Source organism: Lactuca serriola, chromosome 9 (genome assembly GCF_051521515.1).
Source record: "Lactuca serriola cultivar US96UC23 chromosome 9, Lser_US96UC23_V15, whole genome shotgun sequence".
Classification (NCBI taxonomy): domain Eukaryota; kingdom Viridiplantae; phylum Streptophyta; class Magnoliopsida; order Asterales; family Asteraceae; genus Lactuca; species Lactuca serriola.
In genome coordinates, this window is record NC_136416.1 from 44,162,688 (window position 1) to 44,182,366 (window position 19,679).

The 19,679-nt window shown below is 32.6% G+C and overlaps 1 protein-coding gene across 1 annotated transcript; it reads left to right on the forward strand.

Annotated features, from left to right (window-relative positions):
• The first annotated feature begins 12,989 nt into the window (after positions 1-12,989).
• Positions 12,990-16,939, forward strand: LOC145075640 (uncharacterized). Its single transcript, XM_079021805.1, has 7 exons — positions 12,990-13,131; positions 13,719-13,880; positions 14,192-14,525; positions 14,600-14,861; positions 15,653-15,854; positions 15,965-16,020; positions 16,325-16,939. The coding sequence occupies exons 1-7, from the start codon at positions 12,990-12,992 to the stop codon at positions 16,937-16,939; spliced, it is 1,773 nt and encodes a 590-aa protein (XP_078877931.1).
• The last annotated feature ends 2,740 nt before the right edge of the window (positions 16,940-19,679 follow it).

Consider the following 19,679-nt stretch of genomic DNA (forward strand, 5'->3'; position numbering starts at 1 on the left):
AGTTGAGTATGTTCCATTAGTGGAGAGGGAGAGGTTAGCCTAGGAATATCTGTCAATGAAGCAGACGAAAGAATCGACGACGGAGATCACCAAGATGTTTACTAAGAGAGCCCTTTTCTGCCACGAGTATGTTGCATCGGAGCAAGTGTATATGTCATGCTACTTAATCATGCTCAATACTGGGATCAGGAGTTTTTTTCGACACAACAATATTGTACCCTCTCTAAAATTTAGTATGTTTCATGGATGAGAGAGATTGAGATTGAGACACAGACGAGAAAGTTGAGGTAGGACATAGTTCAGACATAGCTGACAGCCAAACAATTCAAACCCGTTGATTCCCAATCTGAAGGCAGAGAGGTCGCACTATGGCAAGTGTGGGAAGGTACATAAGGATGCGTGTCCATCAGCTACTATGTGCAAGAAATGTAGCAATGATAGTAATTATACGAGGGAGTGTTGTCAGTAGTAGTAAGCCCCACCAACGAGCACTTGTATCTGTTATCACTGTGATCAGGTGGGCAATGTTAAGGCCCATTATCCATTTCTTTCCACTACGCCTGTGCAAGTATCAGCCCTGACAACTCTGATCAAAGATTGATGTCAGGGGAGGACTGAGGCCCCGAAAGCCAAAGGGCATGCATTTCAGCCAACTGCGGAGGAGGCCAGGGTGGTGCCCAACGTTGTTACTGGTATGTATACTTTTATTTTTCTGTCTGATTATATTTTTTCATGCTTATATTTTGTTTTCGTTAAGGTACCTTCTTAGTGAATTCAATGCATGCTCTCGTGCTTTTCGACTCGGGGTCGTAGTCAGTCCTTTGTGTCTTAGTCTTTCAGTAAGGGTTTCAACATAACCCTTAGAGAGTTGGAGTGTCCATTGCGAGTTTCCATCGCTAGCGAAAACAAGCTTTCTGCTTCAAGTATTTTTTTTGTGAATGTGTTTTGGAGATATTCGGAGTGCCATACCCGATCGACCTGATTCCCATCCCTATGGGGGATGTATGTGTGATAGTGGGGATGAAATGGCTGAGCAGATTTGGAGTTTTGATTGATTGTGAGGGGCAGCAGGTGATGGTTCATACCCCAAGTGGGGTAGAGCTCACCATTTATAGCAAGGGTACCATGGGTGGTTCAATTAGACTTTATGGGGTCTGTTGCGGTCCATTGCGAGGTGGTGGTTCACCCTCAAGATTTGGCAAATTTACCTTTATCGGGTCCATTGCAACATCTACACATATCACACCAGTCTGAAGTATCTTCTGGACCAACCAAACTTAAACATGAGACAGAGGAGATGGATTGATGTGGTGAAGGACTATGATTGTGAGATCTTGTATCACTCGGGGAAGCCCAATATGGTGGTTGACGCATTGAGTCTCAAGGTGGTTAGTGCTCCGATTTGGGATTTATGTTTGATAATGATCGTTGTGGTTCCAATTTTGGAGATGATTAGGGACACTCAATCAGAAGACATCAAGGGAGAGAATAGAAAGAGTGAGTAGGAGGTCGCTCAGGTTTCTGCTTTTGACATTGATAGTCAAGGATTATTGACCCTACATGGTAGATTTTTGGTGCCATATTCTGGTGGGGATCGTCAGGTATTGATGGAGGAGGCTCACAAGTCAAAATTCTCCCTTTATCTAGGCACAACCAAGATGTATCTAGACTTGAGGCACAGTTATTGGTGGCCATGCATGAAGTACTTATGGATATGACTACATTTCAACACAGTATGCATCGAGAGGTAAGCTTTACTTTCGGGGTTTGGAAGAGATTTCATGAGGATTTGGGTATATGACTACATTTCAACACAGTATACCATCCTCAGACGGACGGTCAGAGTGAGCATACCATCCAGACACTTAAGGATATGTTGGGGGCATGTATCATTGATTTCGGTGGGAGTTAGGACTCCTACTTAACATCAGCAGAGTTTTCATACAACAACATCCATCATGCCAGTATCACTATGCCTCCCTTCGAGCTTCTCCATGGGAGGAAGTGTTAGAACTCGATTTGTTGGGGAGAGGTTGGTCAATAGGTCATGGGGTGCACAATTATAGTGCCCAATATGACATAGCTCATAAAACATGTTAAACAAAGATTTCTGATAGCTCAGAGCAGACAAAAGAGTTACACAGATAGGCATTGGTCCAAGTTGGAATTTTAGGTTAGGGATATGGTATCACTGAAGATATCACCTTGGAAGGGTGTTATACACTTCAGGAAGCGGGGGAAGTTGGGCCCTTAATTCATTGGACCTTTTTGAGTACTGGCTAGAGTAGGTGAGGTGTCCTAGCAGTTTGATCTTCCCCAGGAGCTTAGCTAGATTCATAGCATTTTCAATGTTTCTCAGCTTCGGACGTGCTTAGTGGACGATACAGCTGCGGTTTTGATTGATAATATACAGGTCTATGAGTGTCTGAATTATGTTGAGAGGCCGATAGCGATTTTGGAAAGGATTACTAAGACCTTGTGAACATGGTAGTGCCTCTAGTCAAGGACCAATGGTAGCATTGTAAGGGTTCCGAGTCGACATGGGAGCCTGAGGCGGAGATGCATGAGTACAACCAACGGAGTTTGAATAAGGCGGGGGAGAATTTTAACATCCGGACTTTGAGATATATTTTAATTAAGTAAATTATGATTTTTGGGGTTGCCACGACATGGTGGAGGAACCACCACGACATGGCCAAGCGATAATAAAAGTGTGTCCTGTTTTGGTTCCTACGACGTGGCGGTGTTCTGGCCACGACATGGCGATGATGACTAAAACCCTATTTTTTGGGTTTAATCCATATTTAAAGGAAAGTGAGGGATAGGGTTTGCTCATTCCCAACCTCCATCACTCTCTAGACTCAGAAACCCTAACCCTAGCCTCTTTTTGTGATTCTTGGTCCATTTTGGTGCTCTTGGTAGTTTGAGGAAGAAGAATAAGGTGCTCTAGAGTGTGGATTCAGTTGTGCATTCTCTATACCTTTGTAAGTGTCCAAGATCCAATATTTATCTTACTTTCTTCTAGATCTAAGCCTTTTGTCCCGTAGTTTTCATGTTATGTGTGACATCCCCATTTTTTCAGTCATTTTAAAACTTTTTATTTATGCTTATTTAATATAGAGTTTATTCATTAATGCGGAATTTGATCTCATAAAAATATGTCCGAATAAATGTTTCCACTAATTTATTAACGTTGAGGATTCCATACCAAATACAAAACATAAGCATAAGAAGTTCTTACATTACTTTATACTATTGATTTATATCTCCTTTAATCTCGTAGCATAATGTACCTTCGTATCGTTACCTGTGATACAAAGAAACTGAGTGGGTCAGGTTGGGAAACCTAGTGAGTACATAAGGTTTTCAACCTACAATAATATAGTTAATATGTTTAATTATCAAATAATTAACCCGATTACCCATCCCATTTTCTCCTGTATTCTTCCCTGAGGATCTATCCTAAGGGTTATTTTTAATCAACGTTGCTGACAATACTATTACATGGATTTCTCTGCAATACATGTCAGTAGGTTTCTTTCTATTTTCATTCCTAAGGGTTTGACCTAAGGAATAGGCACAAAGTCCATCGCTGCCAATGTTTGTCTAATAGGCACGAATTCCATCGCTACCAGTGCTTGTCTAATAGGCACGAAGTCCATCGTTTCTAGTGTTTGTCTAATAGGTACGAAGTCCATCGCTGCCAGTGTTTATCTAACCACACCCTGTATCAAGAACCCATGAAGTAGCAAATGATGAGTTATTAGATTTAATAGAATACATACCTGCAAAGGTGGGCTTGATCTTCCCATCTCTTATGTCCTGCAGATATTGTGGGCAGCTTCGCTTCCAGTGGCCCTTTTGGTGGCAATAGAAGCACTCTGCTTCTTTTGGATCGGAAGAGGGTTTAGCAGGGCCTGCTTTGTTCCCACTTGATGACGAACCATCACGGGGTTTCCCCTTATGGTGGCTCTTACATGGAGCCTTCCTCTTTTTGCCATTTCCTTGACCTATTACCATCACAGGAGCGGCCACAGCAGGGGACGGTGCAACGGATTTGGTGAGGTTGCTCTCAGCAGTCCTCAAGAGTCCTTGGAGCTTGCTCAAGGAGACCTCCTCTTTGTTCATGTGGTAGGTCATCCTAAACTGATTGTAGCAGGAGGGCATGGAGTGGAGGATTATGTCGATAGCCAAATCCTCATCAAACTTAACATTAAGTTTGAGAATACGATCAACATACCTCTGCATTTTCTGCAAATGAGAGGTTAGGTATTCTCCACTCCCCATCTTAGCGATGATCATGTTAGTAATGATCTCATAGCGCTCTTGCCTCGCGCTCTAGTGATACCTGTCCAGCAAATCCTGATGCATTTCATATGGATACATGTCCTCATAGGACTTTTGGAGTTCGAGGTTCATGGTGGCCAGCATGATGCAGTGAACTTTCGTGGCATCACACTCATGGGCCTCAAAGGCGGCCAATTCTTCAGGAGTAGCAACATCTGGGATGATCTTCTCAAGCTTTTCATCGAGGACATATTCTTTGTCCTCGTAGCGTATGATCATGCGAATATACCTCATCCACTCGTTGAAGTTTGAACCATCAAATGTCACTTTCTGACACAAGTTCATCAACGAGAATGACCCAGAAGCGTTGTTGTTGTTGTTGTTGTTTGCAGACATCTGAAAAAGAAGGGAACAAAGTTTGATTAGAAATGAATCCCTAATTAAACACCCAAATGAGAAATTAGGGCTAGGATCCAACAACATTATTTACAACTTAGAAAGGGATGTTGTACTCTAAAAGTAAATAATTTGAAGGTAAGTGAATGACGATTCACTAATTCTCACCATGAAAAACGAAAAAACAATTTAGGTTTTAAATGTATTGAAAACTCCTAGATCATTGAGATTCATTGAACTTTTCAATGGCATATTTAAATCTCAATATGCATTTCAAATTTGCGACTGGGATGCGGAGGATCGCAAACAAATTTGTGAATAACCATGCAAATCAACGTGGTGCACTCAATGTCTCTATCACCTAATCAATGTGTCGGTAAACCACACACGCTCCATGATCTATGAAAAACATCGAGTCACCCTTCGCTACCAATGTCATCCCCAAATTGATGTGTCGGTTAACCACACGCGCTCCATCAACTTTTGACAAGGGTACGAAGTGTAATTCCATGGATTAGCATCATTTTCACATTTTACCCTAAAGTAACTAGGAATGGGAATTTGTAAAACATGTAGTTACTTTATAATTAACATTATACATTTAATGAGGAGAGGGTTGTCCTATCCTACCCGTTCGGCTAACTACCCTCCACCAGTCAAGCAAGCGGTAGGTGTGAGTGTACACCCATTAAGCGCCATTTTATAGGCAGCAACCTTATACCCACCTTATAGACCGGCTTCGTGAATGAGGCCTACTAACGGTAAGACTAGCACTTTAAGTTATATATATATATATATATATATATATATATATATATATATATATTAATTAAACTTGTAATAATATATAATAGTATAGGGTTGAATTTTAAACTTGTAAAATTCTAAGGGTTTGAAATTTAAATTACTCAAAATTAAACTTTTAATCATGAATTCAAATTTCAAAACTTGAGGGCAAGTATTGAACTTTTCAAAACACAAGGGATCAAATAACAAATAATTCAAATTAACCAATTAATTTCATAATTATCTATATTTGACCTAATCTTAATTTTAGTCATTAGATAATTACCAAATAATTTTAAATAATTCATATTTATCACATAAACAACTAATATTAAAAGATTTGAAATTATCTATTGTTTTGGCAAGGATAAACACTTAATTAAGATAAAATTCGGATTTTAACTTCATAAAACAATTTAAGCATCAAATCCAAGTCAAAACAGCAGCTAAAACCCGAATTACCCTCTGCCTGACGCACTGACTCGCCGAGTCAGACCTAGACTCGCCGAGTAGGGGTCAACTCGCCGAGTCCAGATACTGACTCGCCAAGTTGAGTCGGGCAGAGGCCAAAAACTCGATTTTTAGTAAACAAAGTAGTTAAGCATCACATACAACTAAAACCAATCAAAGCTTTGATACCACTGATGGGATTTATGCATAAGAAACTTTCCTATGTGCTCATACAAACCATAATGCTTGGATCTAGGTTTCTCTATTGAACATGCTTTGATTCCAAGACTTACAAACCCTAATCTAGCATATAAACAACAAAAATAACATATAGAAACAGATCTAGATGTTTACCTCTTCACTTGTTGGCTTAGATCTTCTCTTTCTTCTTCTCTTGAGCGTAGAGTCACAAATGCAACTCCTCTAATGGTTCACAAACCCCACAAGCAAGAAGGCAATATAAGAGAGGGAGAGAGAGGCTAGAAATTGGCCTATGGATCTCTTAGAATCAAGTGGTAGCCGAATTCAATGCCCTAGGGGTCATATTTATACTTACAGGTTACTAGGGTTTCAGTCTAAACCCTAATGGACAGCTTAGCCACCAAGCAGCCCAAGGAACCTTCTAGAATAAGGCCTTGGATGAAAATATGATGGATACCCATCATAATTTCGTTCCCCCTTAATCCCATTAGGTTTCCTTAACCCAAAACTCAACTATCATACATTTGATAGTTTATACCCCTTTATTCAATTAATCTCTTTTGATCACCAAATTAATTCCTAATTAATTTATGACCAATACTAATTAAATAAATATGATTTCTCCTTTAATATATTATTCTTATAATATATTAATAAATCATAATACTCTCTCTTTCTCCTTAAATTACCTTGTCAAGTTGCTTTGGAGAAGGCAACCCAAAAGGACCATGCACAACCGGGTCAAGTACATACCAAATATAGTTACGGGCTTAGACACTATTCCAACAAGATTTTAGTAGAAATTGGGATACCTACCTTCCATTAGTTGTTCTCCTACAAGAACAATTATCACGCTAGTATCGATCGACCTCCCTTCGAGATGTTTTATAGGAGGAAATTTCGGACCCCAGTTTGTTGTGGCGAGGTTGGGCATCAAGTTATGGAGAGTACTGAGATAGTACTAAGACCACCGAGTTGATTCAGCAGGTGTGAGGTCGACTGCAGACCGCGCAGAGTCGCCAGGAGAGTTATGATGACCGGTAACGATCAGACTTCGAGTTTTAGGTGGGAGATTATGCTCTTCTAAAGGTGTGTCAACTTGGAAATGTGTCATAAGATTCCAGAAGTGGGGAAAGTTAGGCCTCCGGTATAGTGGTCCCTTCAGGATTATCGTCCGGGTGAGCAAGGTTGCATACCAGTTGGACCTGCCTGACGAGCTCAGCCAGATCCACAACACATTCCATGTCTCTCAGTTGTGAAAGTGTCGAGTTGATGATTTTGTAATGGTTCCCTTGGATGATATTCATGTAGATGAGCGTCAAAATTATATGGAGAAACCGATCATGGTCCTTGATGAGAAGACAAAGACTTTGTGCAACAAGGTGGTGGACTTGATTAAGGTGCAATGGCAACACCGAAAGGGTTCAGACTTGACGTGGGAGCCCAATGAGGAGATGAGAGAACACTACCCAGAGTTATTTGTAGCAGCGGACTTCGAGGATGAAGTCTGATTCAAGTGGGGGAGAGTTGTAACACCAGTATTCTCAAGTTTGATTTCTATATTAATTTATGCCTTTTGGATACCCCATGCAGGGTGTAGGATGGCCTCCTACATAGGGTGTAGATCAATAAATCCATGCGAGGGTTTTACATCCTACGCGGGGCATAGAGTTATCTACTTAGGGCGTAGGAGAGCAGCTTCCAAACCCTAATTGAGGGGTTGTGAGCCCTGCTTAAAGGCTCTAATTCCTTGAGAGCCTTCCCATGCTCAGTCTCCACCCCTATTTTCAGTAACTTCGAAACCCTAGCCACTTTGTAAGGATTTTGAAGCATTTGTGTGATTCTTTGTGTGTTTTGTGAAGAATTAGTCCAATAAAGGAGCTATTGGGAGTCCATAGCTTGTAGATCCAAACTTTGCACTTCTTTAACCTTCTCTAGAAAGTATAAAGCTTGCTCCTTGATGATTCCTTTGATAGATCTAGTTAGCTTATGGGTTTTATGAGCTTTGTGTCCCTTGACCTTGCTCCTAGTGAGTATGAGCTACTCCAAACCTCATGAGTATCAATTCTGGTCATTTCTGAGATTGTTGGTTCATAAAAATGGGAGCTTGGTCACTCCCATCCATCCATGCATGAGCATTATGGCATTGGAGTGTGTTAAGACATAGGGTTTGGTATTATACTCATTTTAAGCCATGCAAAGGCATAAAGTCTGAGACTTTATCACTTAGGACGTTCATTAGGTCTAGATCTGAGAATGGGACGTTTGGACTTTGTAGAATAAGACCTTAATAGAAAGTTGGCAAATAGCATTCCACGCGGGGCGTAATCTAGGCTACACATGACGTAGCTTGAATTGTCCTCGATTACCATAAAAGGCTCTACGTATCAAACTTATATTGATACTATGGAACAATTTGATTGTATTTTTTGGTGTTTGAAAAATAAAAAATATGTTGATAATACTGATACTATGGTTGATTTGGAACAATTTGATTGTATTTTTTGATGTTTGAAAAATAAAAAATTTATCATTGTATTTGGAATGTTATAGATTTAGTACTCTTAAAACCCCAGATATTGTTGCTTTCGTATTGATAGCCATATAAACAAAATTAGGGTTATATTGCCCTTTTTTAAGACGTTGTTGTCATTTCAAAATGTGAAATTTATATCGTTCCGTCAGAATTATAGAATGTGAAATAGTCCAAGGACATTTCTTGTAATTTCCTTCTTATCCTTTGCAAAGAAAAGTCATTTTCTTCCCATTCTTTTGGGATAAAGGAAAGCAAACGTATGAGGACTTCGGACTTTTTTTTAATTTCTACATTTCAAAGTTCAAGAGTTTCAAGATATATTTCTTGTTTGAATGAGGATCAAAAAAACGACGTAATGAGATATTTAATTAATCAAACTTATATTTTACAAAAACAACATTACAAACTATATAGATAATTCATCTATACGTAATGAGATTTTTAATTAATCAAGCTTAAATTTTACAAAAACAACATTAAAAACTACATACATAATTCATCTATTCATAACCATGATCGAAAAACCACCTAAATTACATTACAATCAAGGGCATATTATTCCAAAAGTAATCAACATTGATTAACCTTTTATTATGTTTTAAGATTACATGATAACAAATATTATATATTATTGAGCAAAATATAACAAGCTAGGGATTATCATTATAACTCAACAAATCAATGTTTAAACAGTCAGGACATGGTTCAATGCTCTAAAGCATTAGTCAAATATGAGCAACCCACATTATCAAATAAAACATATTTTTTATATATAAAAAATATATTAAAATATTACATCGATGTTGAATCCTAAACTTATAATTAGGCTTTTATTAAACAACTGTTCGATCTCATTAGCCCAACTAGCCAACTGATTTGGTATTACATCTATTCATAATCCAAGAATAATAATAAAAAAATCTTTACAATAGGAATCATACAAGGATTTTTTTCTCATTCGGGCATCTCCAAAGATAATATTAATCATGACATCCACAAAACAATGAAACCATGACTTCAAACCACTTCTTTTTTTAGACCTCAACTGTGAATATCATTGCCACCATTGACATAAAATCCAAAGTTCGCCAAATTCCACCGCACTCAAAGTTTCTTCCACAACTCTAAAGCTACTAGACAAGAAATAAAGAGATGTTCACAGACAAGAAATAAAGAGATGTTCACATGTTTCAACTTCGTTTTCATATATCAGGTATAGAGTAAACTTAAAACAAACACCATGTACATCCAAATTCACTCTCATATATATATATATATATATATATATATATATATATATATATATATATATATATATATATATATATATTCAGGTTCATTTGAGACCATTCTAATTTTGTGAGACCGTGAGACCAAATCTAAAAATAATTTTAAAATGCAAAATAAATGGAAAAATCCAAAAATTCTTTTTTTAAATATTATTTTCGGAACTTGAATTAACTAAAAAAATAAAAAATAAATAAAAAAAATCTCGTTTTTTTTTAAAAATACGTGAAATATTCTAATAGAATATTACAGTGACATATTTTAAAAAATAATTTTAAAATGCAAAACAAATGGAAAAATCTAAAAATTCTTTTTTTAAATATTATTTTTGGAACTTGAATTAACTAAAAAAAATAAAAATAATAAAAATAAATTAAAAAATCCATTTTTTTGAAAAATACGTGAAATATTCTAATAGAATATTACACTGTACATATTCTAAAAAATAATTTTAAAATGCAAAATAAATGGAAAAGTCCAAAAATTCTTTTTTTAAATATTATTTTCGGAACTTTAATTAACTAAAAAAATCAAATAAAATAAAATAAAATAGAAAAATGCGTCTCACGGTCTCACAAAATTAGGTCGTCTCACATGAACCTAACCCTATATATATATATATATATATATATATATATATATATGTGTGTGTGTGTGTGTGTGTGTGTGTGTGTGTGTGGCTTATGTTATTTTGTTTTTACTAACTATTGTGTGTCAAATCTGGACCACCAGATGGAATAGAATTAAAGATCATGATTTGAGGATTTATGATATCACAATACGGTAACATGTACCATATAATCACACAAATTCCAACATATGGGCATTTTAGTCAATTAACCTATATTAAAAAAGGAAATTTTCGGATTTTTAGGGATAATTAATTCCTTTATTTTTTAAAATCTGAATATTTTAAATTAATTCAAATTTAAAAATCCGATTTTATTCTGTCAGAATGTTAAACATTAATTAGTAAATATATTTTCGATTTTATTCTTGCGGAATATATTTCCAATGCATATATTTTTTATAAGTAACCTGATTTAATAATTCAACATATATTCTTCATATACATTAGAATGTGAATACAAAATCATACATATTCTTACAAACTAATAGTCTTATACGATTTAATATAGCTATACATATTTTAACAGAATATCATCAAAAATAAATAAAAATATTAAGAAATAACATTCTTAAATATATATTAAGCAAATACACATGATCTTCATCAATGGTACAAATAATGCACTTGATTTAAACTATGATGAAAATGTGATATATCATCGTAAGAATGTAATTCTTCGCAAAATATACTTGTTGTTGAACTCGATTCCAAATCTTTCTCTTGTATGATCAATATTGAATTCCTTTTTCAAGCCATTCTGAAAGAATAAGATGCATTGTTCGTTAGTATTACCAGTGAAGCTAATGTACTTGTTGTTAACAAACATTCTCAAAGACATTCTAACAGAATGCATTTATACAAATAAATTCTGAAAAAATACAGGCATTACTTATTTAATAGAAACTATATAATAGAGAATAATAGCATATTCTAACAGAATGTATTTCATTTTTCCTATCTTGCAATATTTTTTACTTTTCCTATCTTAACAAATAAGGAAATTGAAATCGAATTCTGTTAGAATAATATACATTCTAAGAGTTTTGACAGAATACATACCAAATGGCCAGATGCTAACAGAATGTATTTCATTTTTCCTATCTTGCAATGTTTTTTTACTTTTCCTATCTTGACAAATAAGGAGAGATTGAAATCGAATTCTGTCAGAATAATAGACATTCTAAGAGTTTTGACAGAATACATTCTCTTTTAGGCATTTCCACAAACACCTTTCGTGCAACATATATAGATAATAAAGAATCAAAGCTCCAAGTATAAAAAAAAACAAACATCCACCAAGTGAAGATTTCTATGTACTGTGAGTGTGGCTTGGCTTTCAATCACAAATAAAAAAAGAACAAAATCCAAATTAAACAACACCAATTGAAGAATCGTTTGACAATCCATCTAAAGTGACAAAGATGAAAAGATAATAGTTGTGTGTATGAAAAACGAAAGAGATATACCTGAAGAGCTTGAAGGGTAGAGAACTTGAAATCGAGTTTTTCGCCTGATTTAAAATCAACATACGATGCTGAAGAGGAATTGCGCTTGTGAAACCTATTCATCATCTTATGCTTCATCATCTCCTTCATTCTGATTACAAGTCAATCTTCAGAATCGTTTGAACTTAGAATCTTCATAATCAGATGGTGATTTTAGGGTTTATTGTGCCTGTGGTGGTCGTGGTGTCCGATGACTTTCATGATTTAGGGTTGGGTTATGAAGAAGCGGAGTAGAAGATGAAGGCAGGTCGTTCTTCCTCCTTTTATTTTGGTGAATTTAAAATCAAATCCCCCATTTATCTCAATTACCATAAATTTAGAGTCATGATTTACTAATTTACCCTTTTTAATTTATTTAATGATTAATTATTCCTAAATTCCTATTGGTGCACTCATGCACACAATAGTTGCTAAAAACATTTGAACCTAGCTCATATATATATATATATATATATATATATATATATATATATATATATATATATATATAGGGGATGGTTTCCTTGAGATTAATAAAATATTAGAGATTGGGAGATTAAATACCAGCTAATGGAACTTAACGCCAACTGTTAAATAATTAAGGGGTATAACAGTAAACTTCAAATTAATGTTCAGAAAGCAGACACTTTCCTTCTCTAAAAATCATCATATGGCTAAATCATCGATTTTCAGTATCAGTCACGTAATCATATCATCCAATCTTCAACAATTATTCAATAAAATAAAAAAGATCATATTTTTACTGAATCTGTTATTAAATTAATCGCAATCTTCAACTAAAAAAACGATCGAAACAGAGCATTAGTTCATATCCTTATAAATACGAGATACAATCCTAAAATCGAAGAAACAAGCATCTCGCAATCATAAACAAAGCATTTGAAAATTGAATCAAAATCAATTTTCATAAATGATGTCAAATCCAAAAGAAATTGACAAGTCGATCGCAACTGATACTATTATAGCTGAAATCAATTCATCTCGTAACGACGAACAAATCGATTCAATTTCTTTCACTTCTGAAGAACTTCAAAATACGATTCGTATTGAAGGTACAACTAATTTGTTTTAATACTACATATTACATTACAGTTTCTACACTTCATTCTTATTCTTTTATTATACAATACAAATTATGAAAAATCATATATGATTATACAATACAATATGTGATTTAATCATATAAGGATGAATAATCATATATGACTTTTCATATCTATGATTAATCATATGTATTTATAGTTTGTAACTATGATTTATCATATATGTTTTCAAATTGAAATCTATATTAATATTATATTTGGATGAATAATTATATATGATTATACATCATAAAATATGATAAATCATATATTACAAACTACAAATATATATGATTAATCATACATGATTAAACAATATCAAGTATGATTATTTATAAATTAATACGTATAATCATTTATGATTACACAGTATATTATATGATCAATCATATAATACAATGTACAAATAAATATGATTTAACATCTAATACTATATTAATATCTAAAATCATATATGATTTTTTATACTAAAATATAAATACATATCGTTAATCACATATGATTATTACAACATAAAATTATATAATAACATAATTTTCATTCCCTTCTTTTATCAGGTGAAAGTTCCAATTCAACAAATGAATCATATGGCAGTAACATAATTGAAGAATCTGAATATAAACCAGATGTCTCTACAGAATTTGTACCAGTTGTAAACAGTGTTTTCAAATCACTAAATTTGGCAGTAAAAATGTATACGGATTATGCAGAAATGGCAGGTTTTCATACAAGACTGAGTAGCCAATCAAAATACGATAGCCAAATAATAAAAGAAAAATATGTTATATGCAATAGGGGTGGCAAGGATAAACCAAAACCTTGTGATACGTTGGCTACAAGTTCTGTCAAGAGGTACCAAATTCAAACAAGATAATTATTGGGTGTACAGCAAAGATTATATTTGAAAATGTTTATGGAACAACAAATTACAAAGTTAAGAAATTCTTTGAAATGCACAACCACCCACTTGAAAGTATTGAGGAAAGACCTTATACAAAAAAGGAAAGAAAGATGTAATATTCTGAAAAAGAGTTTGTAGTACGTGCATCAAAAGCTAAAATTGGTCCCACAATGGCTCACAAAATACGAGCAGTTTTGAAAAGAGGATATGAATATGTAAGGGCAAAGGTAACAGACTACAAAAACTTGAGGAGAGGAGTAAATAGAATCTTATGTTACAAGGATGCTCAAATAATGAAAAACAAAATGAATGATCGTAGAGATCATTACCCAAATTATTCATTTGAGTTCCTACGTGATGGAGATCTATTGGTTGCTATGTTTTGGGAAGATGAAAGAGAAAAGGCTTTTTATGCAGAGTTTGGAGAAGTTATATCTTTTGATGCAACTTTTAGAACACACAAGTAAGTTAATGTATATAAATTCAAACATACTATTAATAAAATATGATTGTACTAAACACATTTTCTTTATATAGGTATAAAATGGTATCTGTTCCATTGACAGCAGTTGACCACCACAAGAAATCAATTACTGTTGGTGCTGGGTTGCTGAGTAGAGAGACAATTGAGTCGTATAAATGGATGCTTATAGATTTTCTTAGAGCTCATGAACGGAAAGCACCAAAAAATGTTCTAACTGATCAAGATGCAGAAATAAAACAAGCAATGGAATCTGTCTTACCAAATTCAAGACACAGACTATGCATGTGGCACATAATGAAAAAACTGCAAGCAAAGGTATAATAAAAATACATTATATAATCATATATGATTATATAGTATTATGACAGATGATTCATATATGACTTATCAGATATCATACTATATAACCATATATCATTAATCATATATGATTAACTATTCTAATAATATGAATATCAGATACCATACTTACTGTATAAACATATATGATTACATAGTATGTAATATGATAATACAGTATATGTATATAATCATATATGATTATATAGTCATATTATTAAAATACTTAATCATATATGATTGATATAATGATATATAGTTAAGTATTTTAGTAATATGATTATATATGATTAATCACATATGATTATAATAATATAAGTTATAGTAATCATATATGATTATTCATATATCATATATGATTAATCATATATGATTACAGTACATATATGATATATGATTAATCATACATGATATATTCTACATTACAGTAATCATATATGATTAATCATATATGGTTATAATAATATAAGTTATCATATATCATACTATGATTATGATGATACAGTATATATGATTATATAATCATATATGTATGATTATAATCATACATATATGATATATGATTAATCATATATGATTACATTACATATATGATATATGATTAATCATATATGATTACAGTACATATATGATATATGATTAATCATACATGATATGTCCTACATTACAGTAATCATATATGATCAATCATATATGATTACTCATATATGATATATCCAAATAGGTATATAATTTATACTTATATAAGCAAAGTTGTTCATTCATAGGTTACTGGCGATTTATTTAAAAACAAAGACTTCAAGAAAAGATTTAACAAGCTAGTTTGGAACATGCATATAAAACCTGATGAATTTGAAAAGAAGTGGGATTTGATTATTAATGAATTCAATCTGGAAGACAAAGATGGTTCAACGATATGTTTGAATTACGTGACAAATGGATACCTGCATACTTCAGTGACACAAGAATGTCTGGATTGATGAAAACCACTTCAAGATCAGAAAGCATGAATTCCTTCTTCAACACTTACTCTTAATCTAGAAATTTACTTTTACATTTCATGATGAACTATGACACAGCGATTCAAAAACAAAGAAATACACAACATGAGCTTGATCATCAAACAAAGAAGGCGGTATATAAATTTATTTCACCACGACCAATAAAAAACATGCTGCAAAAGTTTATACAAGTACATTGTTTTATGAAGTACAGAAAGAAATCTTTAAAGGTTCCTGGTATTGCCAATACGAACATCTTGGAACAAAAAATGGATGAGAGTTATACAAAGTGGAATAACTAAACAAAAACAGTGATCTAAAAGCAGAATTTGAGGTAATATATTCTTATTATAAATTTTGTTGAATCAACACATAATATAAAAAAAAATATTCAGTTATGATTATAAAACACTTAATGCTTTAACCGCTTTTGAACAGGTAGAAATAAAACTTCCAACCAATGATGTAAAATGTACTTGTGAACACTTCAACCACTTTCGGACTTTGTGCAGACATGCATTCAACATACTCATGAAACATGGAATTAAGGAGATACATGAACAGTACATTAAGAATCGTTGGAGAAAGGATGTGATATCAAGGCATTATAATTTTGGTAGACATGTATATGATATAGGAGACAATGAAATTAACAAATATGTCAATCAAGCATACTACAACTTTGAAGCATGTTTGGAATACGTAAGAAAAAATAAAGAAAAAATGGATTTGTTTGTTAAGAAAATAGAAAGCATGCTGAAGGAATATGAAAATGATCCAACAAATGAATTGCAGAAGAATAGGACAGATGTTGAAGAGGTAGGAAAGCTTATGGGCATATCTATTCCAAAAGACATTGATATCAATGTTCCAAATGTTCAAAGCAATAAAGGATGCGGAAAGAAAAGTAGAATTCAAAGTGCAGCAGAAATAGCGTATGAAAATTCAAACAAGCAAACAAGAAGATGCTCAGGATGTGGAGAAACGGCTCCTCATAACTTGCGGAGATGCCCAATCAAACTTGCAGCAAAACAATCATCAAAAGCTACATAGATATTTACTGCTTTAATCAGTAATAAATAAGTCATAATTTTTTTTTTCAAAATAATATACTTTTTGTTTAGTACACTTTACTCTTTTTATAAAACAGAATTTACTATGATTTTGTCTACTAGATTTAATCAACTTTGATAATTCTTTCTTTGATTTGATAATATATTCATTCATGATTAAACTTTTATTAAATGTTACTACAAGCATTTAAGATTACATATAACTATTATTCAATACATGTAATCATTACACATAACCATATGCAATATTCATATGTATAATCATAAAATATTATGTTATACTACTTCATATATTTTGTTTAATCATAAGTGATTAAAAATATGATTACACATAAAAAAACATCTAACCATTACATATAACCATATTTAACAACATCGTTCCTAACAAATATACAACACTGCTCATAAAAAATCTAAAGATAACAATATTCATCATCATAGAATAACATCAAACATGATAAAATCTTCAATAACAAACAATTTCACAACTCTCAAATATCACGTTCCCCATTTTCCAAGATTCTTGTTCTTCGTATTCCTAGCTAGATTTTCATACAGATTGTAATTGACTCCAAGAACTCTTCAACCATTACTTAGAAAGATTATCTCCATTGAACATAACAAATCTTTACTACATATCTGATGTAGAGAAATGGTGTTCATTAAAAATAAATATTCTTTAAATAAAAAACATTCCTCTACTTCAAAGACATCTAGTAAAGATCTGATATGTTCAATGAATATAAACTTTTTAAGTAATGGTGGAAAAGGCGTTCTTGGAGTCAGCTACAATCTGTATGAAAATCTAGCTACAAATAAAAGAACAACAATCTTGAAAAAAATGGGGAACATGTTATTAGATACAGCAAAATTAGTTCTTTTAGACTTATAGACTCCATATTTTACCTGAAACAAAATGGAAGTTGTTTAGATCATAAATAAATAATGGTGATATATAAAAAATGAAGAAATTAATAAACAAAACTAACCATTTGGAAGTATAAAGACTCATATTTGAAGAAATATAAGTGGTAGCACGAGGCTACCCCCTTTATACAAACATAGTCACTTATCAAAAATACAATATATGGTTATACAAATCACTTTTCATTTATAAAGAAAAGATTCTTCAATACAAACACTAAAAAACAACTCTAAAATCTTACAAAGATAAGATTCTGCATGGTGATGTATTCCATGCAGTAAAGATAAGCTCAGTTATCAAGAAAAAAATATAAAATATTATAATGTGTTGTACAACAAATATAATCATTTATGATTACAAAAACATAAAAAAATAATCTATACAATCACTAATGATTACATATAAGCAACATATAATCAATACTAAAAACATAAATTACATATAAAAATATAACATAATCACTTATGAGTAACATTCAATAACATAATTCACACAAACAAACTTACATAATAAAATCCACCAAAATACATATTGACTTGTTTTCCATCACCATGTTTTCCATCATCATAAAAACGAACATTCTTCACAATATCTATAACATACACAACATAAACAAACTTGTTCTTATTACATCATCAATAAGAAAATATTCAATCAAAAAAAATTGACAGCCTTTTTTCTATACTCCATTGAGCATCATATGAATGCTTACCACGAATCTTTTGATCAACTTTTTGATACGCATATGCTGCTTTCAACACATCATCACGCTTTGTATTAATCTCAGAAGTTAAAATTGTTGTTGTATATTTCATTCTCAACCTTTCCAAATTTTTTTCTTGAGAACCACCTTTTTTTGGAAGACTACATTTCCATTTAGAACCTTTTTCTCCAAAATAACTCTCTATATGTCTCATAGCAAAATCTCCGCAATCCACTTTGTTATAAACTGTCCTCCATGGCATTGTCAATCTTACTGGAGTAAGATTTTTATCAGCCATTTCATTTGCTTTAATATGATCGATCTCTTTTAGATACTTCAAAAAAGACTTTTTCTGAAAATCATATATGATTTCAAGTCAAAAAAAATATAAGTATAATAATTATAAAACATATCATATATGATTTCAATTCTAAAGAATAAATATAATTTGAAACTTGCAAGAGGTTTAAAACTGCACCATACTTATCATCGAAATCAACATCATCTGCACCATTATCGATAACCTCAAAAGCACGTTTCTTCAAATTCATAACAATAAGATATATGTGCTTATGCCTCAAAACCGGGAAAAATACCTAACATCAACATGTATAATATTATAAATATTATATATATATATATATATATATATATATATATATATATATATATGTATAAAAAAAATATACCATATCAACATCCTTCAAAACCTTCAAGTCTCTATCACCAGAAACACTGCGAGAGAAGCTGTCCTTGAAAACTTTATATTTTGCAGTTTCATTCAAATGAGTATATTCAAATGACAAAGTTTGTAATATAAAAAAATCATAAATGATTATATAATAACATGTAAATATTTCATAAAAAATTATTAATGATTATCAACATATGAAAAGCAAAGAATAAAATAAAAACTTACAGTGTCAAAATTCATGAACAATCTGAGTGGAGAATTAACAACATCTCTGAAGTTCTCTTGATGATTTAGTATACGAGACCATGAATCAAGAACACTAACATGCAAATGGGTTTTTTTTAAAAGACTTTCATAATTATCTCTAAAACCAATAACATCTGTTTCCATAAGCAATA

Bases quoted from the DNA above. Each gene is read 5' to 3' on its own strand.
- LOC145075640 (XM_079021805.1), top strand. From the start codon at position 12,990: ATGATGTCAAATCCAAAAGAAATTGACAAGTCGATCGCAACTGATACT. The intron at 13,132-13,718 runs GTACAACTAATT...TTCTTTTATCAG, and splicing joins AAATACGATTCGTATTGAAG to GTGAAAGTTCCAATTCAACA. The intron at 14,526-14,599 runs GTAAGTTAATGT...TTCTTTATATAG, and splicing joins GCAACTTTTAGAACACACAA to GTATAAAATGGTATCTGTTC.